The sequence below is a fragment of the Vipera ursinii genome, assembly GCF_947247035.1.
Source record: "Vipera ursinii genome assembly, chromosome: 7".
In the NCBI taxonomy this organism is placed as follows: domain Eukaryota; kingdom Metazoa; phylum Chordata; class Lepidosauria; order Squamata; family Viperidae; genus Vipera; species Vipera ursinii.
The window spans coordinates 36,647,062-36,674,614 of NC_139521.1; the positions used below are offsets into that span (position 1 = coordinate 36,647,062).

General features: G+C 37.5%; 1 protein-coding gene across 4 annotated transcripts; it reads left to right on the forward strand.

The window, feature by feature from the left end:
• Nucleotides 1–5: 5 nt before the first annotated feature.
• On the forward strand, nucleotides 6–27,367 carry CNOT7 (CCR4-NOT transcription complex subunit 7). Of its 4 annotated transcripts, none has more exons than XM_083367599.1 (7): nucleotides 6–222; nucleotides 5,257–5,456; nucleotides 6,130–6,323; nucleotides 10,411–10,572; nucleotides 14,320–14,464; nucleotides 19,803–19,913; nucleotides 21,379–27,367. In XM_083367599.1, exons 2-7 carry the CDS (start codon nucleotides 5,340–5,342, stop codon nucleotides 21,505–21,507), a joined length of 858 nt encoding a protein of 285 aa, XP_083223725.1. In that variant the 5' UTR covers nucleotides 6–222; nucleotides 5,257–5,339; the 3' UTR covers nucleotides 21,508–27,367. The 4 variants fall into 4 exon arrangements, with proteins under 4 accessions (XP_083223725.1, XP_083223723.1, XP_083223726.1 ...); XM_083367597.1 differs by lacking the exon at nucleotides 6–222 and adding an exon at nucleotides 266–385 and having other exon boundaries at nucleotides 21,379–27,366; XM_083367600.1 differs by lacking the exon at nucleotides 6–222 and adding an exon at nucleotides 3,428–3,495.
• Nucleotides 27,368–27,553: the final 186 nt, after the last annotated feature.

Here is a 27,553-nt window from a genome sequence, read left to right on the forward strand (position 1 = left end):
AACTGGAAGCTCCGAGACAACGAACACAAGCGACCGGACCCGGGCGACGGACACGCCTGCGCTCGTTCCGCCGGACGCGTCATCGGCGGCCCTTGCCTTCCATTGGTGAAAAGGGCTGCGAGGGGCCGGCTCGGAGCCCGATTGGCCAAGCTCTGCCGGGTCTCCGCGGCCGGGAAAGGAGCGTGAAGGGGGAAGCGAGCGAGAGAAATCGAGGGTTGAAAGGTTAAGAGCGTGGCGCACGCTGATGATGTAATGGCTTTGTGCGCTGGGAGGCTGGGGGGGAAGCCGTGCGAGTGATTTTTTTCCGCGCTTTCTCGGTCTCCCTAGCCGCGTCGGGGCTGCCTCTGCCGCCGGGTCCCCGCTCGACCCCGCTTCTTCCCCTCGCGTGAGTAACCGCTTCTTCTTTCACTAGGAAAGCGCGTGAGGAGCGGTAGCGGCAGCGTTTCTCGTGGGGGGTGGGTGGGGTGGGGTGGAGACGCAAGTGGTTGGGAGAGTAAAGTGGCAGCGCGCGCGGTCCGACGGCGAAGTTTTCCTTCCGTAACGTTTGGGGTGGGTGGGAAGGAGGAGGAGTCAGAAGGGAACGAACCGAGGCTGGCGCTGGGAAGTCTCCTATCTCACCTTTGCTTTTACCTTCATCCTGTATTGTCCAAGCCGTCCTTCCTTCCTTCCTTCCTTCCTTCCTTCCTTCCTTCCTTCCTTCCTTCCTTCCTTCCTTCCTTCCTTCCATCCATCCATCCATCCATCCATCCTTCCATCCATCCATCCATCCATCCTTCCATCCATCCTTCCTTCCTTTTCGAGACAGCAAAGCCTCACCTTGAGCAGATCTGCCTATGGCAGGGTTCGGCAACCTCGGCTCTTTTATGACTCGTGGACTTCAACTCCCAGAATTCCTGAGCCAGCATAGCTGGCTCAGGAATTCTGGGAGTTGAAGTCCACGAGTCATAAAAGAGCCGAGGTTGCCGACCCCTGGCCTATGGCAACGTCTACCGCTCCCTTTTCCGAAGTTCCCTCCTATTCCCCCCCCCCAAAGATTTTAAAACAGGTGCAGGAAGATACAAGTGTTCGGTGCTATTCAGTTGTCTTTTGTTCCTGGTCATTGCAAAGCCATATCTTCGTTACTGTCTTTCAGCAATAACCAAGATATGCATTCTGATATACTGAACTGAGTATATAACTATACATGCTTCTGTCTTAAGTCATGATTGAGGGGTCCTTGGTGCTCTCTGAGCTGGATTGTTTTCTTGCAGAAGTTTCATTACCCGAACTAGGTAACATCATCAGTGCTGGTAAGGAGTGGGGTTTGTTCTTGAATCAGGATGCCCCAAAGTGGATGATTGACTATCCAAGGTTCAGGTTGTTATTACTGTTCTTTCTGTTACTATTAATTAAAGTAGTATGGGGAACAATAACTATCTGAAACATCATGCAAGGATGAATGAGTCTCGGGGACCCCTGACGTAAGCTGTGCTATGGCACTTTGGGGCAGAAGCATAAATAGCAAAGTGAGGCTGCTGGATTTTTACTTTTTCAGTAAAAGGTTGAGAATAGAAGGGAAGTTATTGAATGGAACAACTAAAACTGTCATCTTTATTTTTCACTGTTGGATTTGGGCAAGAAATGTTGTATCAAGCTTTCTCCAAGTCTTCCAGATCTAATGAGAGGTTACACCCTGCAACGATATCTGTAACACCACCAAACATCCACAGGTCCTTGGGAAGGACTCGATAGGTAGACAAAAATGCAAAATCCAGTCTGAACATCTGGCTGACTCTGCAACAAACCATAAATCTAATAGAATTATTCTAGTTTATGTTCTGTGTTGCTGATTTTAAGATGATTTCTTGTTATCTGCAGGTACTGGTTATGAAATTTCCTAATAGATCTGCTGGGTAGAAGGCTAGGAATTGATGGTTAATTTGATACAGATAAGGTAAATGTTCCCCTGCACATGCGTGCTAGTCGTTTCCAACTCTAGGGGCTGGTGCTCATCTCCATTTCAAAGCTGAAGAGCCAGCGCTTGTCCGAGGATGTCTCCGTGGTCATGTGGCCAGCATGACTAGAGGCCAAAGTGCACGGAACGCTGTTACCTTCCCACCGTAGTGGTCCCTATTTTTCTACTTGCATTTTTACGTGCTTTCGAATTGCTAGTTTGGCAGAAGCTAGGACGAGTAACAGGCGCTCACTCTGCTACGCGGCACTCGGGATTCGACCCGCCAAACTGCTGATCTTCTGATTGACAAGCTCAGCGTCCTAACCCACTGAGTCACTGCGTCCCTTATATTGATACAGATAATTAAACTTAAAAACTCTTTGTAACTACAATGGATAATCTAGGTTACTTCTATCACATATCACGGTGACATATAAACAATGATACAATTGCATCTGATCAGATTATTGTACAGGTAGTCCTCAACGTATGGCAACCCATGCCCCAGACGCTACTTATGATCTGGTTCTAAAGTTATGACTACTGCAGTACTCCCACAGTTTTTGCCCTTATGACTGACCATAGGCAGTTACCCCCACCACCTTGTCCCCGCAGGCCTGAAGAAAGTGTGAGGGATTCTTTTGATGAACCTGTGCTAGGCCTTCCAGGGCCTTCCCCATGGCTTCCAAGACAACCCATGCTCCACTTAACAACTACATCAGGAAGAACAGGAATGGGTGGTCTTAAATGAAGTGATCATGTTGGCATTTCATGTCACTCATGATGTTTGACCATAATGGACAGGCTCCATTGTGGTCATTGGTCAAGGACTATAACGGGTGTCAAAATTGTGACGTCATGTGACGTGACGTATTGTAACTTTTTCCCCATTGCCAGCAATGCGGTAGGCGTGGTTTTGGCGTGACACATCCGGCCCATCGGCTGGCAGTTTGACACCCCTGGTTTATAGCTTTACATAACTAACATGCATAAATATTTATCACATTTTCTTAATGTTTTTTGTGGCTAAACTCTAAACCAGACTAAGGAAGTTCAGTTTACCTAGGAACGGTTAGATCTACATATTTGTTTAATTCTTTGATTATTATAGTATTTTGTTCTATGCCTTAAAACAGGCATAGCAGTCTGGTTCTCTCCAGATGATCTGGATTAGAGTTTCTATATTTCCTAGCAAGCTGCGTCAGAGGGCAAGAATTTTAAGGTCCAAATCAATTGATGAATTGCCAGTTGCTGTAAACATTTAGGGGAGATTACAGTCTAGAACAGGGGTAGACAACCTCAGCTCTTTTATGACTCATGGACTTCAACTCCCAGAATTCCTGAGTCAGCATAGCTGAAGTCCATGAGTCTAGAACCATAGTGTTTCACGTCGGAATGCTTTCTGCTTCAAATGGAGGATGCTGTTTAAATATGCAGAATAATGTCTAAGTTCTTAGTATTTTACAACAACAAAAACACTTTGTCTTCTAGAGTAGAGGTCCCCAACCTTTTGGGCACCAGGGACCGATTCCATGGAGAAAGGCTTTTCCATAGACCAGAGTGTGTGTGAGTTTCTGTGCTTCCTGCATCCCACAGATGGGGCTTTGCTTGCTGGTGCGGACCAGTTGCTGGCATGTTGTGACCCGCTACCGGTCCACGGATTGGGGGTTGGGGACTCCAATTCTAGAGTACATGGAACAATATTTGTAATTTTATAATTTTCTCCAGACTCACTCAGGAAATGAACATACATTTAGCAGCAGGATATAGAGCTCTTATTTATAAGCTAAGGAGAATAGGATAAGAAAATCCTCCTGATGTTACCTAGTTGGAGAACAAACCACAACCATAACCTAAAACCTGAGCTATTATTTCACGGAGCTCTTAATTTTATATTATTTGTTCTTGATCAATTGGCATGTTTTGTTTTACATTAGTAGCCAGTATAAATACTAAACTTTATTACTGATTACAAAAATGTGGCTTACCTAAAATGTCAGGTAAATTGCAACCAATGGCTGTTATTGGATTATATTGAAATGAAATTATTGCCACCCTATATATACTGAACAAATCCCATAGAAATGTACAACAGTTGAAAGTAAATTTATATCTACAGATTAGCATGACTATTAATTGAAATAGAAGGATTTACCTCAAAGTTAATATGAATAAAACTGTTGAGCAAACTTTAAAGGAACTTTGGAAGAATTCTTCACAGAAGTTTTTAGTAAAATCAAATCTCTGCAAATTAGATTTTATTTTTCAAATGATTATAATTCCTGTTTATTAATCCTGATCCCCTGCTGGTTTATCTGCCACATTCTCTGTATGTGAATAACTTGAAAAACCTTCATTTATGTGCACTTTTATCAATATACTGTTAGTTCATTGTGAAATCTGTGAAGAATTGTAATATAGATCTATGTATCCTATTAGGTTTTATTGAATTCAGTGGGAGCTATTTCTTGGAAACATTCCTATTGTATAGGGTTGCAAGCTGGATATTCATCTAACAATTATATAATAGTTGGTTAATTCTTCATCTAAAATCTTCTTTTGACTTCTGAAGATTTGCAAATGAGGTAACCTTAGTTGACGGAATTGTATAAGCTAATTTATATGTCTGTCTGTCTGTCTGTCTATCATCTGTCTGTCTGTCTGTCTGTCTATCTATCTATCTATCTATCTATCTATCTATCTATCTATCTATCTATCTCATAGTCCAGAAAATTGAATTATATGGAGTTCTTAATATTATATAAACTTGAATGTTTGCTTGCAATCATTCTGTTACCAGATCAGTTAATATCTTAAGTGTTGAGAAGTGTTTATATACAGTAGCTAGCCCTTTCAATGATGATGTGTGTTTTTTCCTTGGTAATTCCTTGAAGAGGCTTTTCTTCACTGCTTGATAGTTTATCTGAGATGGTAGCTTCTTGATTAGGATATTTGAAAAGGTGTCTTGGAAGCTTTTTGTTGTTTCGTTTTTAGCGTTAGCCTTTTTATTGCGTCTTTTGAATGGTATGTAAATATTGTTGATCTTTTTGTGCCTGTTGATGGTTGTTTTGTCTGAGTGCCAAACTTTCAGGAATTGTCTAGCATTTGTCTAGCCTTCTGGGTCTTAGCTTGGTCTAGAATACTCTATGGTTAAGTGCCAATGTGTTGTGAAATTAAGGAGTTTTTAAGATGTTTTTGAGGTGTGGCAGTGTTTCATCGCTTCTGCTGGTTGTGCTATAGTGTGCTGAATTGTCATGTACTTTTTGATAATTTTGTTTAGGTTTATAAATTCATTAGAATTATTTCTTGTCTTGCTGTTTTAGGTATAAAATTTAAACTTGTTTTATGAAACCGACTTTTCATCAAGTATACCTTTTTGATGCCTGGTATCTGAAACCTCCTAATTATGCCAGCAGCCACAGTAGATCACAGCCAAAGGATCTGTGAAGTGTGGGCTTGTAACCTGGATGAAGAGATGAAGAAAATTCGTCAGGTTATACGGAAGTTTAACTATGTTGCCATGGTAAGATATTGAGAATATCTGTATTCTTGTTTGGTTACAGAGGCAGTGTAAATGATTATAAAAGAAAAACGTAAAGGAAGTAATGCATATCTTCAAAAAGAACAAAATAATTCCATTTTATTTATTTATATACAATATTATTTTTACAAATAACTCAAGGCAGTGAACATATCCAACACATTTTCTCCTATTTGCCCCACAATAACAACCTTGTGAGGTGAGTTGGGGTGAGAGTGAGTGACTGGCCTAAGTCACCCAGCTAAGGTGTTAGACAGTCCCCCATTTTCTAGCTGGGTGCCTTAACTACTAGACCAAACTGACTCCCATTACTGATTTCATTGGAAAAAAGTTCAAAGTAATTAATAAAAATAAGTTCTGAAAAGGGATATAGACATATATTATCTTTACAGTTCCTACTTTTATTTGCTTTAATCTCATGGTATGTTAATAATATAAACTAATATTGAATAAGGTTAATAAATAAGCTTCTTTGCACAGCTCCTGGGTGTACCCATAATGCCTGAGTTAACTGCAATACTGTAATTTGTCCTGTTTAGTCTTTTATATCAAGAAAAGCATACAGAACATGTAAAGCATCTAGCTATAAAAAAGTGCTGAGTTGTATTGCTCTTCTAATATTTTCCATTTTGCCTTTCACATTTATGCTTTTCAGGACACAGAATTTCCTGGTGTAGTTGCACGACCTATTGGAGAATTCAGAAGCAATGCAGACTATCAGTACCAGCTACTCCGCTGTAATGTAGATTTACTTAAAATAATCCAGTTAGGGTTGACATTCATGAATGAGCAAGGTGAATACCCTCCAGGAACTTCAACATGGCAATTTAATTTTAAATTTAATTTAACGTAAGTTCTGGAACTTGGTTGTGTGTCTTTAAGTGTGTAGAATATTTTTATTTAACTAGTTTATTTTTAAAAAAAATTTACTAGTTTATTTTTCTGCTGTTTTTCCATTAAGTGTAGGAAGTATGATAAATTATGCCCTAGGTAAATTAAACTTATTCAAAGTTCTTAAAACTCATATATTCAATATCAGATTTGTTATTAATATTATTTTAAAAACCTCTGTTGGCAGCCTAGTTGAGATAAGGTAAGGTAAATGTTCCCCCGCACATGTGTGCTAGTCGTTTTCAACTCTAGGGGGCGGTGCTCATCTCCGTTTCAAAGCCGAAGAGCCAGCGCTTGTCCGAGGACATCTCCATGGTCATGTGGCTGGCATGACTAGACACCAAAGGCGCACAGAACGCTGTTACCTTCCCACCGTAGTGGTTCCTATTTTTCTACTTGCATTTTTACGTGCTTTCAAACTTCTAGGTTGGCAGAAGCTGGGATGAGTAACAGGTGCTCACTCTGTTACACGGCACTTGGAATTCGATCCGCCAGACTGCCGATCTTCTGATCGACAAGCTCAGCGTCCTAACCCACTGAGCCACTGCGTCCCTAGTTGAGATAGCTAAGGTTAAATCCTTTGTGTACATGCTTGAACTTTAAATTGATGTCATTTACTGGTTTCTATCAAGTATGAATGTAAGAATGCCCACATATGGAGGCTTTGTTATCTACTAGCTTTATTGACAGGGAAATCTCTGGAATGGGCTGAGGTCAGAAGGAAATCGCTTAAAATTGGAACTTTTGCCCAAGATTAGCTGACTTCCTTCACAAGTTGCCAAAGTTTGTATTCTACTTTTTTGTTGTTTATATGATTCTGTGGATCATCTTAATTTGGCTTCTCATGGGTATAGGATTTCCAGGAAGGAGGATGCAATAAAGAAAAGTTCCCTTCATATCTTAATTTGTGCATCTCTGGATGAAAGTTATTGATATCAGCAGGATTTACTTTAAATTTAGTTCATTCATTTACAAATATATGTAGATCTTCCTAATTGTGTGAATCTGGATAATGTACAATAATGTAAAATCCCCTGCAAAGATTAAAATACAGCAAAATATCTATCCCAAGGTGAACATCTATAGTCAGTTACAACCAAAGCATGATAGAATTACCCAATATACCTTCCTCAGCAAACAATGCGTGGTATATGATGTATTTCAGTGTCGTGAAAGGATTAGTACATAATCAACAGCTCTTTGAATTGAACTCAAAATATTGTTAGTAACTAGTTCAGCTACAAAAGTGGATTGTCCTACTAGCAGTCTGATTGCTCTTTGAATTGAACTCAAAATATTGTTAGTAACTAGTTCAGCTACAAAAGTGGATTGTCCTACTAGCAGTCTGATTGCTGCATTCTGATCAGCTGCAGTTTTGGGGTCATTATCAAAGGCTTACAAAAAGTGTGTTGCAGAAGTTCAGCGATCCAGGTGTCTATTGATCAAGGCCTGAGTTTCCATCATCAGACTATCCTGGTTGAGGTAGACTGCAAGTGGTGTTGTAACACATATTCCTCTTATCAATGGTTTTTGCTTGCTGGCTAAGTCCAGCCCCTTTCCTCCGTCTCATGAACCAACTCCTACAGCAACTATATAGAATAGTTGTTGTAACTGATGATACTGAATTGCTGTGATATTTTGTTGAGCAAAATGAATACCTCTAAGCATTTAATCTTATTTTGATTTGCCCCATCCAGACCATGAAAGCTTTTAGGCAGGTCAGGCTTTCTGTCACTTCGGCTTAGCAGAAGTGATATGCTGCTGATGCCTCATCCTGAACTGGCAGATGACAATCCCTAGCACTTATAATAAAGGTTAATTAACATAGGTAAGAACTCTGAGCTCTGTGGCACATTGGAGTAACTTTCAGTGCTGCTCCCCCCATCATTATAAAGTAGAAGTATTCACTCATTTTTCCATCCAGAAAGATACTATGGGTCATGATACTAAATGCCATTGAGAGGGGTGCAGTCCTCTCATCCAAATCTTGACAAAGATAATTGACCAGAGTGATCAATGTTGTTTCTAATCCATGAATATTCCTAAATTCCAGGAATCCAAATAATTAATTATAGATAAGATTCCTTGCTGATAGTTCCTCACCACCTTCTCAAAATTTTTCTCTAAAGTAGTAAGTCAGAAGCTGGGGAGTTAAAAACAGTTGGATTCAGTCAGGACTTTAGAAGAGGGCACGCTACTGTCTGCTTTAAGGCAGGTGTCATTACTTCCTCCCTAAAGAATCATTGGCGTCTCACGGATCTGGCTGTTTATGGCTCCTTGCCCCGTCACCTGAACGAAACAGGAAGTATATGGATCTAACCCACAGATGGCAGGATTCATACCATGGGAAATTCTGATGATTTCCTTGGACTTTACAAGCTAAAACTAATTACAGACAATATATCAAGTCCTTGCTTCATTCATCACTCTGGACTTTATCTTCTGACAACCTTTTAGAGTGGAGGTTCAGGGTTAGGGCTAGAGTGAGGGTGACTTTATCTGCCATATTTATCCAGGTGTCTACAGGCACTTTGTCCCACCCATCTTTTCCCGGAAGGTTCAGAATTACCTTTAAGAGGGCTACTCTTGGCAAAATGGGTGGCATAGAAGTTTAAATAAATAATGCCTGTGAGAACAGCGTTCCGTGCCCCTTTGGCGTCTAGTCACGCCGGCCACATGACCATGGAGACGTCCTCGGACAAGTGCTGGCTCTTCGGCTTTTAAACGGAGATGAGCACTGGCCCCTAGAGTTGGAAACAACTAGCACGCATGCGCGGGGGAAACTTTACCTTTACAATTTTTGGGAAAAATGTATTTTTGTCAGTTTGAACGTAAACTGTTATCAGTGCTCACATTCTCTTTGGCTTTCCACCATGTCACTCTTATCAATAGCTTCACTCATATCAATAGCTATTTAATCATTCAGGGAGCTGCTTGTGATTTGCAGTTAGGCAAAGGCCTCAGAGAAATAAATTCACACTGCACTTCAGCTGTCTCCATGTTCTGTTGATCAGCCAGGATGTCATGTAACCTGCCTGCCAAATTGTCCAGAAAACCTATCCTAAGAGTCTTGCTGCCCTTTACAGAAGCCTGGGGCATCTATGATGCACAGTTTGACAAGGAAATAGTCTGACCAGGATAACAACAAATATTAGTATCCTCCTTATTCATATCTCATCTGCTTCAAAGTAAACAGTCCAAATATGTGCTCACCTATATTTGTTAGGGGCATGATTATTTGCAACAAGCCCATAGTCACCATAAAGGCTATAAAATACTAATGCACAAAGATCCCTATTACTGATTAAAGAATCACCTTTCATGATGAGCAATGTTATACTGAAAGTCCAGATTTGTTTCCTGCTGACATTAGGAGTAAATAGTTTGTAGGAAGTGAATGGAGTCATATTAATAGTATTGTTTAGAAAGGTATATAGGGACGCGGTGGCTCAGTGGATTAGGACGCTGAGCTTGTCGATCAGATGGTTGGCAGATTGGTGGGTCGAATCCCGAGTGCTGCGTAACAGAGTGAGCACCTGTTACTCGTCCCAGCTTCTGCCAACCTAGCAGTTCGAAAGCACGTAAAAATGCAAGTAGAAAAATAGGGACCACTACGGTGGGAAAGTAACAGCGTTCCATGCGCTTTTGGTGTCTAGTCATGCTGGCCACATGACCACGGAGATGTCCTCGGACAAGCGCTGTCTCTTCGGCTTTGAAACGGAGATGAGCACCGGCCCCTAGAGTCGGAAATGACTAGCACGCATGTGCGGGGGAACCTTTACCTTTACCTTTAGAAAGGTATTTTCTTTAATGAATATCATGTATTTAGTAAGTATCACATATGTCTTGTTTAACAGTTCTCTTACCTGGGAGCAGAACTCTGTGAACTCTGCTTTCCAGAATATATATAAGCATAGATACTAATTAGCAACATTCTTACATGGATGATTTGTTAGTAAAATGGGCTTTGTGCTGGTAATTGATTTATAATTCTTTTGACAACTCTTATTAACAATAGTAATTTTTAAAATAATGCTTCTTCTAGAGAGGACATGTATGCCCAGGATTCTATAGAGCTATTAACAACATCTGGAATCCAGTTCAAAAAACATGAGGAGGAAGGAATTGAAACTCAGTACTTCGCTGAACTTCTTATGACTTCGGGTGTTGTGCTCTGTGAAGGAGTCAAGTGGCTTTCATTTCATAGGTAACTACAGTACACAGAACTATCGCTTGCCTACTTGTTTCCTTTTCTTTTAATCAAACCTTAAGACAAAATAATTATCTCTGCTTCTTAAGCTAAAGTATTAGGCCGGATGAGTTCTAGATCATTTTGTAAAGACTTTGCTGCTTTAAACTTACCTCTCCAGTTTACGCTTTGGCTCCAGTGGAAACAAATAATCTGTATCTTAACTTGAGGTACTAAAGTGTCAGTCATGTAGAGAGGGAGCACTGTATTTTTCTATTTTGCTTTGACAGTTTCCCAGGTCAGAGGAAGGAACAGCCACATATATCTGCCCTTTGTGTACGGTTAGCAGGTAAATGGAAACTGGAATTAGTTGATTAACATCGTTGGAAAGTCCAAATTCAGTACAGCTCTGAAGACTCTTTGATAATGCTGGTAGGGAAAATATGAAACTTTTATCTTAATTGTAATGCCAAATATTGGAAAATTAAACTTTGCTATATGAACTATTTTTTTAACCTGGTTCCAATATACTAGTTCTTTTGTTTTTGTTTTTCAAACCCCTAGCCGCCACCCCCCCCCCCCATAGAACCATGGTCCCTTAAAATGGTTGAGACTGATGTTTGAATTATCTGATTTGAAGTTTAGAGGTCAGTGTAAACATACACTCAAGATCTGAGTCATTGAGAATCTTGTGCTGTATATTATGAGACACGCTTCACAAGTCTTAACTAAGAAAAAAAGAATATTTAGTTGATTGATTTATAAATACGTTAATTATTATGTTAGTTGGGTTGTTGAGCAGAAAGCTATTTAGTGAAGGTTAGTTTTGGCAGGCATAAATATTGGAAAGTTTTCTGGAACAGATTACTAGCAGAGATATTTACCTTAAAATGAACCATCTTGTTCAAGATAGTGTAGATGGGCACTGTTCTGTCTCAGCCTACATGAGTACTTGCTCAACTGCTTTACTCATGAGGAAAAACCCTCTTCATGGAACCAGGCAGGACCCGTAAGAAAAAAAACAACCCCTTTTTATTTTTACACACCTGACTCAATGTGCCAAGGCTTCCGAGGCAAACAACAAATCAACAAAACACAAAGCCGCAGCGTGGTGTTGGGATATTTTTTTTTTTGGGGGGGGAGAATATTTCTCTAAAGAAGACAAAAGCTCATGTAAACCAGTTTGTGTGCTAGATACTAAAGGTCAAGGTAATCAGCACTGAGTAGGAAGGATAGGTTTCTGTCACCAATTTTATTTATCTCAAAAACATTACCATCTTTCAAGATCTAGAAAAAAAATATTTGTAAAAGGATTGAAATAAAAATGATGGTAAAACTCAGCCCTGTTAGATTATATATTTGTAGTGAAATATCTAACAGGTGGCTTGTTAGGAGCCACTTATATTTGGGCATTCATATGTAATTCTTATTGTCATCCCCTCAGGATGAACCAGATCAGGAAAGACACAGAAGAAAAAAAAACATACTTTATTGAGATAGGTTGTAGTAACAGAATTTTTCAGGAATGAGTGTATTTCTCCTGAGTTTCTTCTTAGATTCCTTCTCAGGACATAAAGAGTATTTATCTCTGTTTACATAACAGTTTTAAATATTTGCTTCAAGGCTGTGGCCCTGTCTCTACATTGCTAAACCCAGCAGTCTGCTATAGTTCAGAGCTTGCAATTTGAGCTGTAACTTATTTCACTCAATAGAACCAAAAACAAGGAAGGTTGTCAAATGCCATATTTTTTTTACAATGTTGACATGTTTATCAAATAAGGCAATACAAAGCAGTGATCTAAGGTAGAATAACTGGGTCAGAACTGTTCCTCAACAAGAATATTGGTACTAACAACTCAATCTTCCAGTTTGTGCAAGACATGCACAAGATTAGATTAAGAGGTCAGTGAGATTAATTGCCCTGCAATTAAGTGGAGAGTTTTAGTTAACTTTCTTAAAGAGTGGAATAATAATGCTTAAATTCCAGCCTTTGGGCTGATCATCTGTGAAATTTATATGATTGAGAATCTAACTAAGATAGGATCTCATTATTTTGGATTATCTTTAAAAGTCCCTAGGAAAGTAATTTTCACTTGGAGTTTTGTTGGAGGGGAAGGCTTTATCAGTGGTTAGACTTTTTTTCTGTGTGACTGAAGGCTATGACTCTTTGTCACTAAAGCTCTAAGATTTGATTAGCATTAGTACCAGTCAGTGAAGCATGTAAGGAGTGCAAATATTGCTCCCTCTTTGACTTGGATTCCCTTGTATTCGGGATGCATGGGTGAGCAGATGGGATTTCTCTGTATATAAGCTACTATTTACTAATTTCCAGAAAGTCAATGTGTCCTTAGAGTTTGTAGCAAACTGAATGTTAACACCAGAGCAGTGTCTGGTATAATGATTTCTTCTTTATTAGGGATTTTTAGTTTTTTTAAAAATTATCTATAATATGCTAAGTAATTTCTCCTTTTTTATATTACAGTAAGTACTTTAATGCTTTATATCAAAGCACGATTACTGACCTGAAAGTTACTCAGTTTGCTGGAATGTTGAGTCAGTCTTGGTTTCAAGCATCCTGCTATTTGGAGTCAGAGGCAGTTAAAGAATAGAAATAGGTTTATTTTTACTTGCTGGTTACAGTCAAAGCTCTTAACATTGTTTTAGTGATTTTTCATATAAAGATTATTTATTCACTTTTTAAGATTAACTATAGAAGTTAATGTAAGGATTATTAAATTAAATATACAATATTTATGTTGACAACAACATTGACATGTCCTTATAAGAGATATATCAGAGCAAATGCATTTTGCAACTGCATACGCTACTATCAATTCCAGATGACCACATTTTGCAATCTTTCTAGGCAGCTGTCTACAACAGTTTGAGTCCTCTTTAGGATGTATGTAGAAATGTACTATTGACCTTTAATTGCTAGCAAGAAATATATTGTGTTATCTTTGCATACTATGTAGAGCATGTGATGTGTTGCTACGTATCACGACTTTTTTCACATTGCTGGACCTGGGGTGGGCGTGGCTTCAGCATGATGCAACTATTCCGCGGGCTGGCAGTTTGATATCCCTGGTGTAGAGTCAGGCTTTTTTTTTTAAAAAAATTCCCCATAAAAGCCTTATTTATTTTTTGTCAGATTAAATGAGACAGTCACCTGGTAGAGGTATGCTTTAGTATGTTAAGTGTTTTGTCTATATTTGTAACTTTGCTGTGAATTACATTTAGAAATATTTCACTATGAAATTTTTTTTTAAACAATTGATATTCATTGACTTAAAATAGATATTTGACAGTTATTATGTGTGTGGGGATGACATCTTTACGTAGAAATACTATGCATGAGAGATATTTACAAACCAGCTTAATTTTATAGTATGCAAACTTGATTTGGATAGCAAGTAGAAATTATGGTTTGCCAATTTGGAGATATTGATAAATGAAGATTTTCTCTAAACTCAGATTCTCTGTGCAGTAGGTATAGAATTAATGCATAGATTTGGAGTTCTTTCCAGGCTCATGCAACGTTTAAGCACCAGAGTTTTCTGTAACTGTAGAATTATATTCAATTCAATCCATAAAATATACAAAATTCTACTTATAAAATGGTAGATTGCCATGATTTTAATGTTACAAGGAATGCATGTGAAGAGGAAGCATATATAAAATGCTTGATAAATTTCTGTTGATTATCTGGAATGTTTGCCTTCCTAATTTTAAGTATGTTTATTGCTGCTTATGATTATTTTGCAGTGGCTATGACTTTGGGTATCTGATCAAGATCTTGACAAATTCCAATTTACCAGAAGAAGAGCTAGACTTCTTTGAAATACTGAGACTATTTTTCCCTGTCATTTATGACGTGAAGTACCTCATGAAGAGTTGCAAAAATCTCAAGGTAATTCTTACTGCTGTATTTAGAATTTTTATAGGGAAAGAATATACAAATTAATTTTGTCTGTTTTACTTAATCGGCAGTTGTATATAGTTGTGTTTAGAATCTGTTCTCGTAGAGAAACCCATGCAACCTCTTGAAAAAGAGATGCCCATGAGAAGAATATTACTGCATCCCAGGAATTTTTAGTAAAACTAATAGTAATGTGAATCCAATAACTAAGCCATTGGTTTTGTACATTGAGAAAGAAATCAATGAACCAGCTTCTGGTCTACAAACATATACTGTAGACCCATGCATTCAGATTTGTGAGACACTCTTGAGACAGTTGTAACAAGTATGAAATCAGTCCACACAACAGCTGTATGGAAATATCAGTGTGAAACTTTTGATGCAGCAACTAGCAAAGTCTCATTTCTACCCTTGCAGCAGAGGTGAATAAAAAGTTGCAACTTCTGGTTGCAGCTCTTTGTTATTTTATTATAACAAGAAGAAGCTGAGCAGCACTGATGAGAAAAAGATGAGAAAAGATGATAATAGCAGTTGTTAGGTCCAAGAGAAATGAAACATGAAGCAGCCTTTTCCATCTCGAGGTTTTATCCAATGCTCTTTTATTGATTGAATTTCATTTCTTTAGCAATTCTACAATTGAGTCAGAATATTATCAAGCTATCAGTTAACAGTGTATGATCAGAAGTATTGAACATATTAAAACATAGAGGACAGAGTTAATCCCAAATCCTTCACCTATTTCTCTGTACAGAAGTCAGTTGGGCTACTAACTGGCTTGTTGTGTTAGCTTGGCATCTGGAAGCAAGGCATCTGAAGGACAAGTACACGTTGGAATGGAGGCATGAAGGACAAACAGCCAAGTGTACTATGATTGTTGCTGTGGTTTTAACAAACATAAGGAAAGAAAAAATCCTGCATACCAACTGCTATTGAGGTGACTTGAAGCAAAGGCTGGTTTAATATAAAAAGAATCAACATGTTTTTTGTAAGCAAAGAAGTCAGAGATAAATTGGCTTTTGACTATGATGTAGCTAAATCCTGATTTTACAAGTAACTAGTCACCAGTGATAATATTGATGAGCCAGATGTGAACATCATTATTCAGTGAATTTATTGGTATGTATTGTTTGGAGATTGTGGATATTACTTTTTTAAAAAAAAAATAATGTAGGTACTGAAAATCTTCAATAAGGCAAGGCTTGTGGGGTAGGTTTATAAACCAGCCATATCTATTGCATGGAATTATCACTGCAGAAGGTGAATAGACAAATCAGAATATTAGCATTTCTGTTTTTTCATACTTTGAATGTCATTTGTCATTTTGATATCTATGATTATTCTTATTCAATACATTGAAAGATCGTGTTTTAAATATAGTTTTATAATGGGAGCTAGGAGTATACCTATATTAAAAGGTTAAAAACTTATAAATACTCAAAAGTCTTCAGATTATCCTTTTTTCTGATGAATATTTTGATCTAGTTTTTCCCTGCAAAATAAATTAATAGTTGGCTATCAAGTAACTTCATTTTGGCTTGTTACTTTTTAAATTGTGTGTGAAAATTGTAAACAGGTAACTTAAGGCAGCTTTTAGTTCTAGGGAAGAAGATGCAAATTATTAGCAAGCTGGATTAAATACTAAATTTTGTTTAGTTTTTGTTGTTGCTGCTGCTGCTGTTGTTGTTGTTGTTGTTATTATTATTATTATGCATTCATAGAATAATAATAATAATAATAATAATAATAATAATAATAATAATAATAATAATAATAATAATAATAATTCATAGCCTCCTGCATTCATTTTTCACCCACAACTTTGAGCAAGTCACGCTTTCCCAGCTGGAATTCATCCAGTAAGCGTCTGAGGGTGGATGTATACCTAAGTCTACTCAATGCCTTAATCATATGTGTCACTGAATTTTGTCTCCTCTTCACCCATCACAAACATACAGTTTTTTCTCTGCTCCACCAGCCCTGATTTATCCCCTTTTTATTCCCCTGTGTTCTTCTGTTTCAATTTAAATCTTTCTTCCTTAATTCCCACTGCTGCTATTTAAACATGGTGGAAATACATGAGGTAATGAAGGTATGTGTAATAAAAGAGGGCAACATTATATAAACAAGGATTGTTCCTTTGTAATGTCACCTAAATACTATGATTTGTTTAGTTTTTGCCACTTCTAAGGACTGAAAATAAAAATTTAAAAACACCATCTATCTTGCTCAATTTTACTCATCTTTCTAAATATTTTGGCAGTTCACATCATAAAAGATTCATCCATACCACTTATTTATTTTTGAACCATGTAGCACTTGATCTAAATATATTTTGAAAAAGGTGGTGGATTTTTTTCGTTTTTTTAAGGAGAAATGAGTTATCTGTTTAATAGCTTATCTGGCATTTTGAAATTCCTACTATGCAAAGAAGGGAGTAGGAGTTTCTCAAGTTGGCCACATTAAATGTAAAAGATTTAAGCAGAAGACCAGGGACTTCTAACAGTTTTGCCCAGTGTTTACATACAAAGCTCAGACTGGAATAGTAGATTATTTGAACTTTTATGATAAGCTATAATTGTAAAGGAAGAAGGCACTGAGGAAAGTTTATCTGACTTAATTTTATTATGCATATACTAAATTAGACTACAACAACTTTGTCTATACAATAAGAATATTAGACTGTTATAGTCTAACCTAGTATACAGTCATGGCCGAAATTGTTGGCACCCCAGAAATTTTTCCAGAAAATCAAGTATTTCTCACAGAAAAGTATTGCAGGATCACATGTTTTGCTATACACAGGTTTATTCCCTTTGTGTGTATTGGAACACAACAAAAAAGGGAGGAAAAAAAGCAAATTGGACATAATGTCAAACAAAACTCCAAAAATGGGCTGGACAAAATTATTGGCACCCTTTCAAAATTGTGGATAAACAAGATTGTTTCAAGCATGTGATGCTCCTTTAAACTCACCTGGGGCAAGTAACAGGTGTGGGCAATATAAAAATCACACCTGAAAGCAGATAAAAAGGAGAGAAGTTCACTTAGTCTTTGCATTGTGTGTCTGTGTGTGCCACACTAAGCATGGACAACAGAAAGAGGAGAAGAGAACTGTTTGAGGACTTGAGAACCAAAATTGTGGACAAATATCAACAATCTCAAGGTTACAGGTCCATCTCCAGAGATCTAGATTTGCCTTTGTCCACAGTGCGCAACATTATCAAGAAGTTTGCAACCCATGGCACTGTAGCTAATCTCCCTGGTCGTGGACGAAAGAGAAAAATTGATGAAAGGTTGCAACGCAGGATAGTCCGGATGGTGGATAAGCAGTCCCAAACAAGTTCCAAACGAATGCAAGCTGTCCTGCAGGCTCAGGGAACATCAGTGTCAGTGCGAACTATCCGTCGACATTTAAATGAAATGAAACGCTATGGCAGGAGACCCAGGAGGACCCCACTGCTGACACAGAGACATAGAAAAGCAAGATTACAGTTTGCCAAAATGTACTTGAGTAAGCCAAAATCCTTCTGGGAAAACGTCTTGTGGACAGATGAGACCAAAATAGAGCTTTTTGGTAAAGCACATCATTCTACTGTTTACCGAAAACGAAATGAGGCCTACAAAGAAAAGAACACAGTACCTACAGTGAAATATGGTGGAGGTTCAATGATGTTTTGGGGTTGTTTTGCTGCCTCTGGCACTGGGTGCCTTGAATGTGTGCAAGGCATCATGAAATCTGAGGATTACCAAAGGATTTTGGGTTGCACTGTAGAGCCCACTGTCAGAAAGCTGGGTTTGCGTCCGAGATCTTGGGTCTTCCAGCAGGACAATAACCCCAAACATACGTCAAAAAGCACCCAGAAATGGATGGCAAGAAAGCGCTGGAGAGTTCTGAAGTGGCCAGCAATGAGTCCAGATCTGAATCCCATTGAACACCTGTGGAGAGATCTTAAAATTGTTGTTGGGAAAAGGCGCCCTTCCAATAAGAGAGACCTGGAGCAGTTTGCAAAGGAAGAGTGGTTCAAAATTCCGGGTGAGAGGTGTAAGAAGCTTATTGATGGTTATAGGAAGCGACTGATTTCAGTTATTTTTTTCCAAAGGGTATGCAACCAAATATTAAGTGAAGGGTGCCAATAATTTTGTCCAGCCCATTTTTGGAGTTTTGTTTGACATTATGTCCAATTTGCTTTTTTCCCTCCCTTTTTTGTTGTGTTCCAATACACACAAAGGGAATAAATCTGTGTATAGCAAAACATGTGTTCCTGCAATACTTTTCTGTGAGAAATGCTTGATTTTCTGGAAAAATTTCTGGGGTGCCAACAAATTTGGCCATGACTGTATTTGTAATAAGGTTAACCCAGGTAAACCTTTGTTAGTATAAGGTATCCTATTTTTCTATTCATTGGATTATTTCAGTTACTCAGTTTAATTAGGGGTCCTTTTTTAAAGGGATTACTTTGAATGAATAATGAATTTCATTACTAATTGCTAGAAACAGACAGCACAATATATGGCACCCTTACTTCTTCCAAGTGGGAAACGTGCATATGTTGTATAATCAGTGACAAGCCATCTTTTCACAGTTCCTTTTCCAGGGTTTTTTTAGGAGCTTGAGGAATTTCCATTTTTCACCAGCACTGCCTGCATCAGGATTTCACCCTCTTAGAGCTAATGCTTTGACAGTTGAAACCTCGGCCATACTTCTGCAAGCAGGAGTATAAGTTGCAGATGCTTGTACACATTTAGCACAAAATTGGAAAATCAGGAATATTTAAGTTAAGTTTCCAAAGTGTTTTGATAACATTTAAATCATCCAGAGTCGTTTGACAATGATGGGCAGAATATAAATTTAAATAAATATCCACTGTCACGTGCACACTTTACCGCACTCCATACAAAAATATTAAGTGCTGCTCTTAGCCATTACAAAGTTGCTCACCCTTATATGCAGTTGTGCATATTTTTTACATTTGATTTTTTCTATCTCCTGTCTTGATGGTCAACTGTAAGCAAAGTGGGAAGTTGGGTGGGATTTTGGTTTGAAAGTACTTTTGTATACAGGCAGTCCTCAACTTATAAAAGTTTGTTTAGTGATCATAATTACAACAGAACTGAAAAAAGTACCTTTCCCTGGTGGAAAGGCTTGAATCATAATAAACAAGAGTTCTGAGTTTTGCTATCATAATTTGCTATAGTGTTAACGAACATGTGATTAAGATTATGATTTAGACTAAAAGTGTAGATCTTCAAATTGCTTGCTCATATAGGTGAAAATTACCTGCTGTCATATTTCCAACTCTTCTAATTATGCTGCAATCTTCCTTTTCAGGGTGGATTACAAGAAGTTGCTGAGCAGTTAGAGTTGGAAAGGATAGGACCTCAGCATCAAGCAGGATCTGATTCTCTACTAACAGGCATGGCCTTCTTCAAAATGAGAGAGGTAAATAGATATATACTGTGTGTGTGTGTGTGTGTGTGTGTGTGTGTGTGTGTGTGTGTGTGTGTGTAAATTTTTAGATTGTGTAAAAAAATTTACACAAATATGAGCTGTCACTGTTGTGACTACTGCCTGTCGATGGCCTTCGGTTAGGCCGAAACAGGAAATAAAGATTTGTCCCATGTTTGGGGCCTAGCAAGGTAATCTAAATAGTTAACAAGCATTTAACATATATATTAAAGGTAAAGGTTTCCCCGCACATGCATGCTAGTTGTTTCTGACTCTAGGGGCTGGTACTCATCTCCGTTTCAAAGCTGAAGAGCCAGCGTTTGCCCGAGGATGTCTCCGTGGTCATGTGGCCGGCATGACTAGATGCCAATGGTGCACAGAACGCTGTTACCTTCCCACCATAGAATCCCGAGTCCTGTGTAGCATTGTGAGCGCCTGTTACTCGTCCCAGCTTCTGCCAACCTAGCAGTTCGAAAGCACGTAAAAATGCAAGTAGAAAAATAGGGACAACTACGTTGGGAAGGTAACAGTGTTTCGTGCGCCTTTGGCGTCTAGTCATGCCAGCCACATGACCACGGAGAAGTCCTCGGACAAGAACTGGCTCTTCGGCTTTGAAACGGAAATGAGCACCGGCCCCTAATGTTGGAAACGACTAGCACGCATGTGCGGGGGAACCTTTACCTTTTACCTAGATCCATATTTACTTACAAGATCAACTTAAAGCCTTACTTCTAAACTTTAAAGCCTTAATGGGCTTAGTACTACATTGCTTCATAGCAGTCTATTTGAGGATTAAACCTGATGACAAAGAGAACTGAGCAATTTGGCAAATGAGCATGAGAAGTAGGGACTATTCTGAGATAGTTGAGAGATCACTGAAGAATCACACTGCTAAGTGCTTTCATAGAAATCATTTACATTTTATTCTAGTAGGCTTTTCATTCGCAATGCCTACTTTGCTTTTGACAGTTCTACTCTTTAAGATCTTTTACATTTTTCTCCCTTTTTGGTTTTGTGTTCAGCTAAATGACAGTCCATCTTTGATTGACCTTGAAAAGCTAAACAAGAGATAACTTCATTAGTAGGAGAAACACTAAAATACAGCATATCAGCTGCTATTGGCCAGACAGGGAAGTTTTAAAAAGAACCTTGAAAGAATTACAAGTGATTTGTATTGTTTCAAGAAAACCATACAGATGTGTCTTTGAAATCTGAACTTGCCTGTTTTACTTTTGCTTTTTCATATGTATTATGTTACTATTGTTAAGATCTGATTTATGTGGTAGTGTGGTGATTGTGGTCTATTCTTTTATCAGTACACTTATAGAAATATAAACTGTAGGAGATATATTTTATTTAAATTCTATATTTGATCTGAAAATGAGGTTGTTTTGATACAGGTATTTTGAGTAGTGCCTCCAAAAATAGAATAATAATTTGTCCTTTAAATTTTCTTTAGATGTTCTTTGAAGATCACATTGATGATGCCAAGTACTGTGGTCATTTGTATGGTCTTGGTTCTGGTTCATCTTATGTACAGAATGGAACAGGAAATGCATATGAAGAAGAAGCCAACAAACAATCATGACATGAAACGAGAAGGCACTTTTTCTAAGCTCGATATGGTTGTACATAGGTTTTATCTCTGGTTGAATTCCTTGGATAATAAGGCATTCTTTTCCTCTTTATCAGCACACTTTTCTCTTGCGTTTGTATGTACTAAACCTGACTGTTCCTGTTCCAGTACTTTGACTTGATATATAGGCATTTCTGGATTAAACATGGCCATGTACCTTGCCCATCTGTACATAAGCACATGTAGGAACAGTGTGGTAGATGGAAGAGGAAAGCTAAAATGATGACATTTCTAGTAAACTTTAATTGGCCTTTGTATTGGTTTATTATCCCTGCCCTTTCCCCTCAAACCTGGGCAAGCGCTGATTGTAATCAATTTCCCCCATGGATGTTAAGCCCTTCCAATGTACTGGGATTTTAGTTATTCATAATTGTGGACCATCACATTTGCACTTTAGAAGAGTGACTCTGATCCTCTGTTTTATCTGAAGTTCTGAATATTCTTCCCTGACTTGGAAAAAGGGTTCATCTGCCAGTATGCTTGCTTCTTCCAGGTCTCAAATACATTGAACAAAGCCACACACATTGCCTAATCTCTCTTCAAATTTACAGGTATCTTAGCAGCTACTATTACATATAAAATTGGTGTTTCGTCTTCCAAATATTCCCGCCAGCTCTCTGATGAAAGCAACTAGGTGGAATCATGAGGAATCTCTCAAGAATGCTTTCTTGAATTGAGAGTCTCTTTCATGGGGCCTGAATTTGCTGAGCAGTTTTTATGAGGTGTGATTAAGAGAACTTTCTTGTATATTCTCCTGCGTTTAAAGCAAGCTTTATAGCAGCCTTCTCCTCTATGTTGCGACCTCCAGGTTTATTGGACTATAACTTAAAAAATGTGTGGAATATATAGAAGTTGTCAGCCAAATATTTAAAGGGCACCGACTTGGGGTGGAATGGGGTGCTGCTTTGCAGCCTTATGGAAAGTATGTGTGTCCTTTTTTGCTTTTGTGTCTGAAAGGAATAATTGAAAGATGGAATGCTGCAGTTAAAATAACAATCGAAAATTGTAGATCCATTTCCTTATTCCCGTTCCAACAAGTTATGGCCTAAAATACTTTTCTATTTTAAAATATTAATTTATTGTCTACATAAATGGATGAACACAATATAAGTAAGAGATCCAAAGATAAATAGGAAGATGTGTCTTTTTTGGGAGCTGCAACACAAGACATTTGTTGTAAAACAACAAATTTATTTGTACCTAATAAAGTTACCTAAGGCTTGTAAGGCTAGTTTATTTTTGAGTCTATCTTAGCAGTATATTTTATAGGTGTTTTACTAAAGAACCACAAAGTACTTTCCTGACCATGCAGAGCAGGCTCATAAAAAGCAATTGTGAAGGAAGACTTTTATTAGTATGGAATAGCTAAATCTTATCCTGAAATGATGGTGCTGATGGCAGCATTTGGCATGTCATCTACACTAAAAATCAATGGGAGTAAATCTTAATGTACAGCAAATTGATATATCTACCATGTACTTTAATATGTTTTCCTTTATCCTCAGAGTTACAATAATGTAACTGGTGGTCCTTTCTTTTTAGGAAAAATTACAAAGACATTTGCGTAAGAGGTTATTTGTTTTTAAAGCTTTTGTAAATAAAGGCTTCAGTAACGTTTTCTTACATACTTAAAAGAGATTTGTGGTTTTGATTTGAAACCCCACTGGCATGTCTGTGTACCTGTCTAGCCTCTTACATCTTTGTCATCTTAATTCAGTGTGGCCTTTTAGTCATACATTGGCTGCTCCAAGTATCATCACTATAGTCACTTTAAAGTACTCAAAATGCGGTTGAATATATCAAGAGCAAACCTTTCCATGCTTGTTAAGAACTGGCTATATGTTTGCTACTTATCAGTGAAGTGGGAAGGACCTGAAGGTCCAGTATTAGTTCAGTTAAATGCTGTGCTCAGGTGTAATTTCTCATTCTATAGCAATAACCTGCCTTACTAAGAAACTTACTTGAATTTATGCAGTCCAGCAAGTGAGAAGGTTTCTACTTAACATGCTATCAGAGATTTTTGAAGATTAAATATTGTTGTTCATGTACCTTGTTGGCAGCTACAAACCTTAATATTTGCGGCTTGTCATTTGCTAAGTGGACAAAAAACTTGACTGTTGTAAACATAGCAGTTCGGTAGTATTCCTGCTGATGGGAGCTTTGTATATTTAAGTTCGAATAGTGACTGGAATATTTTATACCAGGTTGACAGATTGTGCCTTGATGAAGTACTAATCATAAATAAATGCCTGTTGTTCATCACACTGTTGGAAAAAACTCACTGAATTCCATAGAAATCAATATCTGAACTATACTATATTGGACTTATTTCATCATGAGGTAAATTATAGAGGATTTTTTTCCACCGAGCATACCTTTTATGTTGTTGGCAATGGAATTATTTACTGATAATGTTTTGTATGAAAGCAAGGAGAAAATGAAATAAACTCACAATTCATACAATGGAACTTAGCTGCAAATATTTCACAAGGCTGTTGAGAAGCAAGTTGTCTCACAGGGCATCCTTTCAGTTACCATCCCTTTCAGGAACTGTAATGGGTTAAAAAATGCTGCTTAGTGGCCCTTGTAAGAACTTTCACTTGTAGAGGGCTGAGATATTTGTTTATGCATTGTGAGACTCTCATTCCTTCAGTAATTATGGGCCACAATGGGACCCTTTCAAATTAAAGGGGGTATTTTAAAAATGTTTTTACCACAACAGACAGATCAGGTAATCAGCATATTGGCTGATTGAGGTTGAATCCTACTCTCTCTGTGTCAATCTTATTTTCCCTTCATAATGTGAAACACTACACTCTAGACATATGTTGTTTGCATAAGGGTCATAATGTGGTTTACTACTTAGCATGAATTTATAAGCTTGCAACTTCTGGTTCTTGCAAAGCTGCCACTTTTTTCAAAATGCTGCTCCCAGGCTATTTGGGCCAATTTTGGCCATGGGTTGTGTAAACCTTTCCTCTGAAACCTCTGTAATATGGTATGTCATGGCACCAACTTTTATTTCCAATTATGTTACACTGAGATGAGCCATAATCTTTGTGTTCTGGAATATATATTAAGCTTCCTCACTCCTCTACTTGAATACTTTTTGCTCTGGGATTAAAGTGGGATAGATTCTGCGCTGGGTCTTTTAAGTTTCAGGTGCTGAGAAAATCTGCAGATGTTTCACTCACTGTATAGCTTCTAATAGGCCAGTAAAACAGCTGACTTACATACGTCAATGAAACCAATGCTTTCTTGCTCATGCACTTTTCAAATCTTGCACTTAAACCATGACTGGTTTGTTTGAAAGAGTTTAATTTTTTCCCCAGAAGTTAACATAATACAAAAATACACAATATGTTTTTGCTGAATGCAAAAAGCAAAAGAGAAGCACTTCTACATTTTGTGAGACCCGCATCTTTATGTACAATTTGGCATCTGGAATTAGGCCAATACTTGAGAAAGTTTTCAGTATGGGACTGTTAAGCTTGTAAGCCGCCCTGAGTCTTCGGAGAAGGGCGGGATATCAATGGAATTAAAATAAATAAATTAAAAAAGTTATCTGGATTTGAAAATCTTGCCGTTATTAAACAAAATAGGAAATCACACACAAACATAATCATGAAGTGCATAAATAACAGAACAGTTAAATCTATGTCTTTGAACAGCAATTCCATATAGATGAAGTTGGTCTAATCAGAGTACATGGAGGATTTTAAAAGGCTAAAATTTGCAGCAGAGATTACAGTAATTATCTCCACATACAGTAGCTGTTACATAATTGAACTTTGATAGTCATATAAAACAATGATAGTCATGTAAAACAATAATATAGTAATAAGGTCACTAAAGTTAGCTTGGTATGTAGCAAATGTACATATTTTTGTTTTCATCAAGTTCCTGCATTGGATTTGATGTTTAGGATGCACAAAACTGAGCTTTTTAGGTATCCAAAAGAATTAAGGTGATGCAATCAAGTTTCTCATACTCTTCTATTTGAAGGCTAATCTGATGTTTATGACACTGCCCTTTTATTTCTTCAAGGTTATCTTCATATAGCACTACATTAGGCACAGTACTAATAAAAAGTATTTAATCCCCTTCAGATTTTGGAGATGGGTTTCACTCTTTATCCCTTTCTGCATTATGTCTTTTTTGTGCACATTTTTGAGAGCCATGATAATTACTGTTTCTGGATTATTAACAAGAAAACAATAATCTTGACAGTCAACAAGCATTGGAACTGGGGTATACAAATTTATCCCACCATGAAAGGTTCCATCCCCAGAGTGTACCAAAAATTATTTGATTTGGAAAAGTGTATTCAAACTTGAATGAAACAGGCTGGTTCCGTTTAAAGAAGTTGAGTTCTGTTTTGCAAACTAGGTGGAATTCTACTTGCATTACTTTAAGCAATATATGAATTTTTTAAAATTATGACTTCAAAACCTTTTATGTAAAACTGGAATATTCCATGTTGTTTCCATGTAATTGAATGAACAGTACACTCAACTGTGTTCTGTTCTTTTGTTTTTTAAATGGTAGAGCATGTCTGATCATTATGCAGAAAGACAAACTGAAGAATGTTGCTGTTATAACATGATTACTAAATCATGATACCCATAGGAATATAGATTTTCCTCAAAAATAAAATTTACTCAAGTGTTCTGAACTGTTGTGGATAAAGTCTCTCATTTACAGGTGAGATAATATTATGGTCATGGAGTCTTTGCAAAGATTTCTAATGTTCCAATGACCAAAGAAAAATTCCCTTAGAAAGTAACTTGGGCTAGTGGATAGATTTCTAATGCCCATAATTTATTTTCAAACAAGTTCCCATTTAGATAATTGAAAAATTATTTGGGAATTATAATTCAATTTTTCCTGAAAATAGGAGAAAATTAATATTTTAAGAAATTATGCAATATATATTGCTATGCTTATGTACATGTTCCAATGGACATATTACAACTTGAGCTGAATTGCCTATCATGTATGCAATGTATTTATATTTTTATATATGATTTGCAACACAGCTTTTATTGTTCAGTCTTTATATGAGAAACTACTAGATGATACCTATAACTGATGTTGTATAGACACGTATGGATTGTTGTAGGAATAGCAGTTTGCATTTTTAGAGATGACAGATTTTTTTCAACTTTGGTTGGCTACTAACAATCCCATTTCACAAAGGTAATTGCTTAGTTTTGACTGTGTGAATTTAACTAAAGTCTACATTTATGAATTTTAATTCATTTGTATACTGTACAGGAAGTTGTATTAGAAATAAGCCAAAATTATGATTAAACATTATTTTCAGTCAATAGTACTGTAATCTAGCAACAGTTTGCTGTGGAAATTTCATATTAGCTATGGTTTCACCAAAACATACTGTTGAACATTAACATGATTCAGAGTTTTAATACTGATATGAAAGGTGCAGGAAGAGTTAAGGAAGATGCAATTGCAACATAATTATTTGTTCAGGTAGTCCTTGACTTAGGAATGTAATGGATGTAGTTGTGAAAGCTGTACAATGGGTCAATATTTATCAGCTCAATTTTACAACCCTTTTTGTGGCAGTCATTAAGTGAACACAGTGCTTGTAAAGCAAATACCACAGTTGTTAAGCGAGCCAATAGATCTCTGCGTGAGATTTTCAGCAAAACTGTTGTAAAATGTCATGTGACCATGGGATGCTGTATATGGCCATAAATGTGGCCTGATTGCTGAGTGCCCAAAGTGGTCATGTGATTGCACACACAGGAAGCAACTATTGGAACTATACCCACTGTAACTTTGAATAGTGGCTAAACAAGCCGTCGTAAGTCGAGGACTACCTATACCATGTTTGAGGCAGCTTGATTTCACTATCAAATATTCTGGATTCCAGTTAGTACTGTGGATGGGATAGTAGCTACATCTAACCCGAATCATTCAAATCAATTTGTTCAGATTTTTTTGTAATTAAATATTTTTTTACATTTAAAAA